The 11,148-nt window shown below is 35.8% G+C and overlaps 1 protein-coding gene across 1 annotated transcript; it reads left to right on the forward strand.

Moving 5' to 3' along the window:
* Nucleotides 1-6,705: 6,705 nt before the first annotated feature.
* On the forward strand, nt 6,706-7,647 carry LOC109436693 (olfactory receptor 7G2). The gene has a single exon (XM_019715444.2). It carries the CDS (start codon nt 6,709-6,711, stop codon nt 7,645-7,647), a length of 939 nt encoding a protein of 312 aa, XP_019571003.2. The 5' UTR covers nt 6,706-6,708.
* The last annotated feature ends 3,501 nt before the right edge of the window (nt 7,648-11,148 follow it).

Below are 11,148 nucleotides of genomic sequence, written 5' to 3' on the forward strand. Positions count from 1 at the left end.
ATCTGATCTAGTCTCTGTGATTAGTTGTGACTATGATCAGTACAGAGAGAGTTCATAGTCCTTTTCTAGACTTTCATAACCATACTTTCCAATTTCCATAAAATACATTCAGGGCATATTTTGTTTCACTTTGGGGAACTTTTGATTGTATTGTGATTCTTCATTTTGTTTATTTATTTATTTTTAATTGTTTTTTTTTTCCGGTTACAGTTGACAATCAATATTATTTTATATTAGTTTCAAGTGTTCAGCATAGTGGTTAGACATTTATATAATTTATGCAGTGATCCCCCCATTAGTCTAGTACCCACCTGGCACTATAAATAGCTGTTGCAACATTATTGACTATTTTCTCTATGCTGTACTTTACATCCCTGTGACTATTTTCTAACTACCTATTTGTATTTCTTAATCTCTTCATCTTTCTCACCTAGCCCTTAACCCCCACCCTTTTGAAACCATCAGTTAGTTCCCTGTATTTATGAGTCTTTTTCTGTTTTGTTTGTTTATTTATTTTGTTTATTAGGTTCAACATAAAAATGAGATCATATGATGTTTGTCTTTCTCAGTCTGACTTATTTCATTTAGCATAATAATCTCTAGGTCCATCCATGTTGTTGCAAATGGTAAGATTTCATTCTTTTTTATGGCAGAGTAATACTCCATTGTATAAATATACACAATTTCTTTATTCAATCATGTATTGATGGGCATTTTGGTTGTTTTCATATCTTGGCTATTGTGAATAGTGCTGCAGTAAACATAGGGGTGCATATGTCTTTTCAAATTAGTGTTTTGGATTTTGTTGGCTAAATACCAAGGGGTGGAATTGCTGGGTCATAAGGTAGTTGCATTTTTAATATTTTAAGAAACCTCCATACTGTTTTCCATAGAGGCTGCGCCATTTTGGTTTTTGTTTGTTTGTTTTATTAGTTTCAGGTGTACAAAACAATGTAATAGTTAAGAAATTTATCATTTATATCCCTGACACAGCGATAGCCCCCCTCACCCCATCTACTACCCCTCTGACGTCGCACACAGCCATTACATTTCCACTATCTCTATTCCTAATGTTCTACTCCACTTCTTGTCACTATATATATATATATATATATATATATATATATATATATATATAATTAAAATTGTAGCTGACATTCATTATTGCTCATTTTCAGCTTCAGGTGTACAGTGCTGCACCAATTTGTCATCCCACCAATAGTCACAACAGTTCCCTTTTGTCCACATGTTCACCAACACTTGTTGTGTATTGATTTATTGACGACGGCCATTCTGACAGGTGTGAGGTGGTATCTCATTGTGATTTTTATTTGCATTTCTCTGATGATTAGTGATGTTGAGCATCTTTTCATACATTTACTGGTAAACTGTATGTCCTCTTTTGAGAAATGTCTATTCAGGTTCACTTTTTAAATTGGATTGTTTGGTGTTTTTTGTGTTGAGTTGTATGATATTTTATTACAAATTTTGGATATTAGCCCCTTATTAGATATATCAGTGGCAAATATTTCTCCCATTCAGTAGGATGTCTTCGTTTTGTTGATGGTTTCCTTTGCTGTGCAAAAACTTTTTAGTTTGATATAGTCTCATTTATTTATATGTTTTCTTTTCTTTCCTGAGGATGTATTTGCCTGAGGAAATACATCAGTAAAAATAATACTAAGGGTAATGTCTGAGAGTTTACTGCCTATATTTTCTTCTAGGAGTTTTACGGCTTCAGGTCTTACATTTAATTCTATAATCCATTTTGCTATACACAAGAATAAATTGTGTATGGCATAAGAATGTGGTCCAGTTTCATTTTTTTTGGTATGTGTCAGTCCAGTTTTCCCAGCACCATTTATTGAATAGACTGTCTTTACCCCAATGTATATTCTTACTTCCTTTGTCATAGATTAAATGACCAAAAGGCATGGATTTATTTCTGGGCTTTCTATTCTGTTGCATTGATCTATGTGTCCATTTTTATGTCAATACAATACCATGCTGTTTTGATTACTATAGCCTTGTAGTATAGATTGATATCAGGTAGCATGATACCTCTAGCTTTGTTCTTCTTTATCAGGATTACCATGGCTATTCAGGGTCTTTTATGGTTTCATATAAATTTTAGGATTACTCCTTCTAGTTCCATGAAAAATGCCATTGGTATTTTGATAGGGATTGAATCTATATATTGCTTTGGGTAGTATAGACATTTTAACTATATTATTTCTTCCTATCCGTGAGCATGGTATATGTTTCCATTTATTGGTATCTTCTTTAATTTCTCTCTTCAATGTCTTATAATTTTCTGAATACAGGTCTTTTACTTCCTTGGTTAAATTTATTCCTAAGTATTTTTTCATTTGATGAAATTGTAAATGGGATCGTTTTCTTAATTTCTCTTTCTGATAGTTCATTATTGGTGTATAAAATGCAACCGATATCTGAATATTAATATTAATACTTTACTAAATTCATTTATAAGTTCTAATAGTTTGTTGGTGGAATCTTTGGGGTTCTTTATATATAGTATCATGTCATCTGCAAAAAAAAAAAGAGTTTTACTTCTTCCTTTCCAATTTGGATGCCTTTTATTTCTTTTTCTTGTCTGATTGCTGTGGCACATGAACATATTAAATTAATTGATGAAAAGTATATAATTAAGTATTAACACGGAGGACCATCTTCACCTATTAAATTAGGGTTGAAATCTCACTCATTCTTTTGAGAATATGAATGAACTGGTAATTCTATTGCTCTGAAAGTGACATTGAAATTTCTCATAACTCTATTAAAAACCAAGTGTCATCACAGAATTGTACACTTGAAACCTATGTAATTTTACTAACCATTGTCACCCCAACAATTTATTTTACAGTTTTGCCTTTCTTTTTTTAATTAGTTTTAGGTGCACAAAACAATGTAATAGTAGATACCTGACCATTGTGCTGTACACCTGAAGCTGAATAATATTGAATGTCAACTATAATTTTATACATATATACATATATATGTATATAAATATATAATTATGTATAGTCATGGGATGTGGAGTACAGCATAGGGAATAGAGTCAATGGAATTGTAACCCCAATAAATTTTAATTTAAAAAAATTAAAAAGTATACAATTCTTAATATATCATCTATACATAACATTGTATTTACCACCCAGATTCGTACACTTGAAATCTATGTAATTTTACTAACCATTGTCACCCTAATACATTTTATCAAAAAAGTAAAAGAATATATACACAGCACCAAAAAAAAAAAAACAAAATTAAAAATTTTTTAAGAACCCAAGTGTCATAATTTCAACCTATGATCCCCTAGTGTGAAAAAAAAATTGTACACTGACACTATTATGATAAAATTTGGGAAGGCATTTATAAAATTCTAAAGTGTGTCTATATTGATCATGGTCAGATTTATTTACAGACTATAGGTTAAAATGTGCTGTACAAAATACACAGAAAGAAGATTAAGTTTCAGGAAATAGTGACTCAGAAAGAAACATCTCTGAGTGGCTGAATTTTTATAATAGCTTATCTACATTTATAAGTATATTTTTATACCCATATATTTAAACTAGGTTTTCACACTTGAAGTTAGAATCCGGTTTCCTGATATCATTAATTAGCTAGAGATGCCATTGCTTATACCTAAAAAGTGAAGACTAGAGTTCAGTTAGAGAAGGATGGTGTATCCATGTGTACAACGTAGATGAAACAGAAGTGAGAAAAATAGGTAGAGAGAACTGGATGGTGAACACCTAGCCTCACAGTATCATCCTGAACTTCTCCCTTCTATTCTCTTGGTCTTTGGGGATTTACAGTCTCCTGGGATCCGAATAACAAAGCGTTTGTTTAACGAGGAGCTTTTGATATTAAACCCCCAGGGATGCAGAAACTGCAGATAGTCTCTCTGTGACCACAGCACTCAACAGTCCTGCCCATTCAGGAAGCAACACCTGTGCGTCCTCCCAGAGATGATCTCTGTTGCCCAGAAACCTGGGCCTTCACTTGGTTTCTCTGACCTTCTCAGCGACAGATCTTCTATCTCCATCAATCAGTTTCTGAGACGATGTCAAGTATCATCCCACAGTGATGCCAGCCAGGTAACCTAAGGTCCCATAGACAATGCTTTGGGCACGAGGGGAGGTGTTTACTACAGTTTTATCCCTGCACAGCTGTGAGGAGAGTCCATGCCTAAGATGATTGATACTAAATCCCCTGTATGACTCATGCCTGTCTGTCTGTCAGTATCATGACAGGTTCTTTGGTACATTTGCAATGATACCCAGCTCTCATCCTTCTAGTCTTTGAATGGCACGAACCATTTTGCTCTGAGCCGAAATCCTCCCCTTCTCAGACATGATGACTGATAGAAAATTCTCTGACATTTACTTGCATCCCTGTGGTGGTGAAGGAAAGAGGTGTTAGCGTCCCCTTAACCTACCATACATCTTCTAAGAAAAACTTAGTGTTATTTTTGTTGAGTGGCTGTGAGGACTCTGGAAAGGGAAGTTTGGACCCAGACAGACAGAGCAGGCTCCTTCCTTTGTCCACTTTATAAAAGTACTGAATAGTTTAAATGATAAGAACAGCATTGATATTATAATAATACTTTTAAAATATTAATACAACTATCCACTCTTTTCCAGAATTAAAAAATGTTGGCATTGTGCTATATTCATGCATTTTTAAAAATAAAGGAAAAAAATAATATATGTACAGACGGAACCCCATTTTGTATTCCCTTCGTTTCTTTACAGAGGCAACATTAGTGTGATGGTATCCCAAAGGCATGGTTTCATATTTTATATGCATTCATAAATCCATATATATATACATATAACAGTTATATGTATAATAAAATATTTAATAAATGTAAACAGCATAGTATCTCTCAACTAGGAAATTAGAACATGAATTGTGATGTAACAATAAAGTAGAATATTCTATGGTAGTTAAATAAATGAAATAAAACAATGTATCAACATTAATAAAAATGTATTAACTGCCATAGCCGATTATAAAATGGCAGGTACTCTACTTAGTTACAGCACTTTAAAATGAAACAACACACAAAACACAGTGCATTTGCTGATGGAAAAATACCAAATATAAGAAAAAGTATAGCTGTATAATGTATATCAAGTGAATGTAGTGGTTCCCTCAGGGAAGGAAAAGAATCAATTTGTATAAAGACCTGAGGTGGGACCCTTCAAAAATACCTATTATTTATTTCAATGAAAATACCTAAAGAAAGGATGGTGGAGTTTGTGAATTTGATAACATTGAGTGATGACTATCCAGTCTTTCATTATTATCCTCTATACTTTTTGTTATGCTTGAATACTCCAAAATAAATATAAACATACCTAGGTAGGTTTTAAAATATTTTAAAATTTCTCATGCTGTAGACTTTATATCAAACAACTTTTTCTCTTGTAGGTTTTCATTGCTTGTATTGATTCATAAAACTAATTTATGTTATTATTTAATTCATTTTGGTTGCTTTATATCTACATTAAATGAATATTAATATCATTGATATTTTCTTCCTTTCCCCCATACATGACCAAGATTCCCAGAGGGAATTTCAGCACATAAACCCATCAATGAAATTTGAAGTTATCATGCTAAGAATGTTCTCTTTTTCTTTCTTGTTTCCTCAGCTTGCCCTACCCTGGCAGTTTCCTCCTAGGAGTGAAACATACCATGTACCCGTAGTCAGAAAAAAAAAAAAAAAAAAAAAATCACGATATGAAATGTCATTATGAGGGTTCCATATGCTGAGCACAGACCTGGCTGCTGAAAGCCTACTCAATTTTCATCATTGAAATAACCCAATAAAGTGTTATGATCGTTCCCAATACACAAGTGAGAACACTGGGCTTCTCATACAATTGAAGAGCTTCCCCATTCAAAAGGCAAGTGCTGAAGCTGTATTAAACTCAGAGTGCCTGAGTCTAAGATTTACACCAAACAATTGATTCTCTGATGGCCACTTCTGCGTCCCGTAGGAGAGGTAAAACCACTACTGCACGGGGACACGCCTTGTAAGATGCCTGGTGATAGTGTTATCTGACAAGACTCTGTCTTCTGATGACCAAAATGTTTTTGTTACTTTATGTCTTTTTAGGATCCTATACATTTCATCCTTTTTCTCATTCAGCCATCATTCTTTTAATCATATATCACTTATCACGTTAGAGAAAGGACATCCCTAAAGATGAGATCTTGGAATTTTATTCTTATATTTCTGTTTGTTTGAAGGTGTGAAATAATTCTGAAGGAATAAAGCCGTGTCTTCTGTATTCCATTCTAAAGACTTGCCACAATGTGTTACACAGTCATTACTCCATACAATTTTGGGCTGTTAAGTGAGTAGAGGGAAAAGGAGGAGGGAGAGAAAAAGAATGGAGGGAGGAATACGCAGGGTTAAAGATTCGACTATTCACATGGGTTCACAGCATAGATGAGCGTTTTGCAATTGTTCTCAAACTTCAGCATATGTCAGAATCATCTGGAGAGATTGTTAAAGCAGATTGCTGGTCATCACCCCTGGATCTTATCACCAGTAAGTCTGGAAGGGGGCCCTGTAATTGGCATTTCTAACAAATACTGCTGTGCTGGTGAGGGACCATACATTTATTTTCTTGTTACTCAATGTTTTACATCAGATTCATAAACAACATGGAACCCAGAAACCAAACAGATGTTTCAGAATTTTTTCTCCTGGGATTGACAGATGATCCAGACCTGCAGCCCCTCCTCTTCGGGCTCTTCCTGTCCATGTACCTGGTCACCGTGCTGGGGAACCTGCTCATCGTCCTGGCCATCAGCTCAGACTCCCACCTGCACACGCCCATGTACTTCTTCCTCTCCCACCTGTCCTTCACTGACATCTGTATAAGCACAACCACCATCCCAAAGATGCTGGTGAACATCCAGACACAGAATCAGAGCATCCGTTACACAGGCTGCCTCACCCAGATCTGCTTTGTTCTGATTTTTGTTGGCATGGAAAACTTTCTCCTTACAGCAATGGCCTATGACCGCTATGTGGCCATTTGTCACCCTTTGATGTACACGGTCATTATGAGCCCCCACCTCTGCGGGCTGTTGATTCTCCTCTCCCTGCTAATTAGCATTGTGGCTGCGCTGCTGCACACTCTGATGGCTCTGCGGCTGTCCTTCTGCAGGGATCTGGAAATCCCTCACTTCTTCTGTGAACTTGTTCAGGTCGTCAAGCTCGCCTGTTCTGATTCCCTCATCAACACCCTCCTGGCTAATTTTATGGCTAGTATATTCGGTGGTATTTCTCTCACTGGGATTATTTGCTCTTATGCTCAAATTGTCTCTTCTCTTTTGAGAATTCCATTAGCTGGCAGAAAATATAGAGCTTTTTCGACCTGTGGGTCTCATCTCTTAGTTGTCTTCTTATTCTACGGTACAGGTTTTGTGGTGTACCTCAGTTCTGCAGTTACGGACTATTCCAGGAAGACTGCAGTGGCCTCAATGTTGTACATTGTGGTGCCTCAAATGTTAAACCCCTTTATTTACAGCCTGAGGAACAGAGATCTGAAGGGAGCCTTGAGAAAAACAATTAGTAGGATAACTTCTCTTCAGTGATCATGTCATCACATTTGCCCAGGTTTCTAAAGTGAGTCAAAGTGAAAATTATTCCATAGTTTCAAAAACCTAACACTTCTCTCACCAAGGTCTCCTAAAATGATTGATAACATGACTCAGTCCACTTCAAACCAGCTTTGAAATCTGATTTTGCTCTTTGTCTAGCTCTGTGGTGTTTGACAAATGATTTCAACTGTCCAAACTCAGATTTCGGGGTCACGTCCATAGAAATACAGCCTGAGCGCTGGGATCTCGTTATAGTAATTTTGGGGTCGAATGTTCTCAAGTAAGCGTGCGAGAAGGTAGATAAGACAGGGAAAGGATTTAAGCAAGCCCATGGTTATAAGCATAGACTAGCTTCCCACCGAATCCTGTGGTTAGGACCACGAGTTTCACCTCTGATTTAGGCCTTGTGTGAGGCAAGGAAGCTGACCTCTCTTACCCCACAGCAATTAAGCAATTACTGAGTTGTCTCTATGGAACTGCATCTCTTTGGAGCAATACCAGAACCCACCATACTCAGTTTCATTAGCTATAACATTGGTATAATTAGATTAAGTCTGTCGTTTCAGATGATTGTGAGATATTTGAACTTCAAGCTGAAGTCTTCAGTTCTAATAAGAAAAGGAAACCCCAACTCTAATATTCACATAGAAGAAAGAGAGTTATCTTCTATTACAGGTACTTCAGGTATAGGAAATATACAAGAATAAGAGAGTAGGGAGTCATCAGTCCTCTATGAGGTGCTTCTTCCCAGGACTAGTGGTCATAGTAGATGCTGGTGTGAAGGTCAGACATGATGCCCAGAGACAGAAAATTGACTGTCCTTCCCTGAGTCAGTTGACACTTGACCAGTTCATGGTATCACCCAGAAGATATCCCCTTCAGTCTCATCACTGAAAATAGGATCACATAGCCCTTCTAAACCTAATTACTAGCACGGAGGAAAATGATTACTATGAAAGCCTTAGACTGACCTCCTAGGGCTAATTCCTTTTTGGGCAGTCAACTCTTATAACCACTAAGCACTTAATACAATACCTGACTACAGTAGTATTCATAACACTTAACAGGTACAATCGTTTTCCATATCTTGCCTATATTCTTACATGTTATAATCCTGTTTCACTCACATATTTTTACCACCTGCTTCATCATTTCTATTTTGTTTACATTGTAACATCTATCAGCAGTTTTTCCAGTCTGAGTAATATAATCAAATCATTAGTTATTGGATAGGCAGCATAATGGTCATCGATCTTTTCTGATACTTTACTTGCTTTGATTCCTTTGGGCTGGTTATTGATAAGAATCTATTTGCATTTTTCTTTATCTCTTTAGTTACCTCTTCTTGCTGCATTTTTTACTCATCTGGTGGAGTCCACACAGAGAAGCATGGTTGCATAAAATCAATTGACTGCCAAGTCTTGAAGAGTTAGCTCCATAATTAGAGCTGTTATGCAAATTTGATAATGTGTGTTCATGAGGAACACAGTTTTTCTATGCAGGAGACATTGAAAGAAAAATGCAACAAGAGAAAAGAGAAGCTGGAAGGGTTAGGGGCCATCATTCTTCCACAACTTCAAATATGTGGGGTCATCAGACAGAAGTACCATTTTGGATGTGTGTGGGAGGACAGGAGGAGTAGGATGGAGGTCTCACAGGAGAATCAAGGGAGCACCCCTTATCTATGGAAGGGGAGGTATTGTGTCAGCACTCCAATGGGAAGACAGCTCCCTGCCTGGCACCCAGGGTGTCTGTCTTCTGGTGCAGAGCTTCCTCCACTGACATCCACAGAACACCTTCAGAGATGAGTCACCTGAGGCCTTTGCAGGTTTCTGGATCTCACCTGGGAACTACTGACTTTGAATCTTTAGGGAGACATCCAAAGGTTGAGTTTTATAGACAAGCACTTTGTGAGTTTCTGATACATTCTGAAGTCTGAGAAACATGACTTGGATGTTCAAAGAACATGGGGGAATGTATTTGTATGAAAGGTTTTTACCTCAATTTTACTTCTTAAAATACCACATACAAAATGGTGTACAAAATGTATCTATAGTTCTTAAAGAGTAGTAATATGATCAAAGCACATATACCTGTTCAAAGTTAAGAATAAATCATAGACTATGCTTGAAGAGTTTCCCAGTCACATTCTCACCATCCCTGTGGTAACCACTATTCTGATTCTATATTTATCATTTATTTTGATGCTTTACTATGTCAAATGCTGTGAAATTGCCAGTATTTGATCATGTATGCTCTACACACTGACATTTTCACAGAATTCAACTGCATCTTCGTATCACCACTGTATGTATACCTACACAATCTATCAGTCTTGTTTTAAAAATAAATTTGCCTGATTTTGAACTTGCTAGAAGTTTAATCTTAAAGTTTGAATTCTATGTCTCAACTAATTTTTGCACCATTGTGCTTTTGGGATTTAAACTTTTTGTTGGGTGCATCACTAATTAATTCACTTTCTAGGCCATACAATTTTACCTTGTGTATGTTGATATCAAAAATAGTTATTCTTTGTGATGTGGATGAAAATTTTAGTAGCTGGTTTTCTGCTATTATGAATATCTCTATTTGAATAATTTCATACATGTTTCCTGGAAGAAGTGAGAAAAAGTTTACATTAGGATTGGAGTTATTAGGGCACATGGGAGTGCCAAAACTCTTTCGAGTAGTTCCAAAGAGTATCCCTAAGTGGTTGAACCAATTTTAATTCCCATGAAAAGTTTCTTGAGATCCACATCACATCCAACACATTTTCATTTACTCTGACAACTTCGTGGATATAAAACATTATTTAATTAATATACATTCCTCTTATGACATTGAGAGTCTTCTCACATACTATAGCCACCTATTTTTTCCTATTTTGTAAAATATTTGTTTATGGCATTTCTATTGAGCTGTTTTTTTTCTTATTAGTTCATAACATTTATTTAATTGGAATGGTAAACTTTATCAGTTATATGCATTGAAAATTTCATCTGGTGTGTGGTCTGTTTTGTACATCATTTGTAACATTTTTGGATGAACATAAATGCTTAGTTTTTTTCTGTTTTGTTTTGTTTTCTTTTGTTTTGTTTTGTTTTGTTTTTGACCCTTATCTTATACAACACACCAAAAATCAACTCAAAAGGGATTAAAAATTTAGCTGTATAACGTGAAACTATAAAACTCCTAGAAGACATTGCTGTATTATTTACAATAACCAAGATATAGAGGCAACCTCGGTGTCCATCACTGGATAAATGGATAAAGAAGAAGTGGTACATACATACAATGAAATATTACTCAACCATAAAAAAGAATAAAATTTTGCTATCTGCAACAACACTGGTGGTCCTAGAGGGTATTGTGCTGGGTGAAGTAAGTCAGACAGAGAAAGGACATATGTCATATGATTTCACTTATATGTGGAATCTAGAGAACAGGATAAATGAACAAACAGAAACAAGCTCATAGATACAGAGAGCATATAGA

Source organism: Rhinolophus sinicus, linkage group LG07 (genome assembly GCF_036562045.2).
Source record: "Rhinolophus sinicus isolate RSC01 linkage group LG07, ASM3656204v1, whole genome shotgun sequence".
Lineage (NCBI taxonomy): Eukaryota > Metazoa > Chordata > Mammalia > Chiroptera > Rhinolophidae > Rhinolophus > Rhinolophus sinicus.

What these genes read in the sequence shown, in the direction of transcription:
- LOC109436693 (XM_019715444.2), top strand. Translation starts at nt 6,709, where the DNA reads ATGGAACCCAGAAACCAAACAGATGTTTCAGAATTTTTTCTCCTGGGA.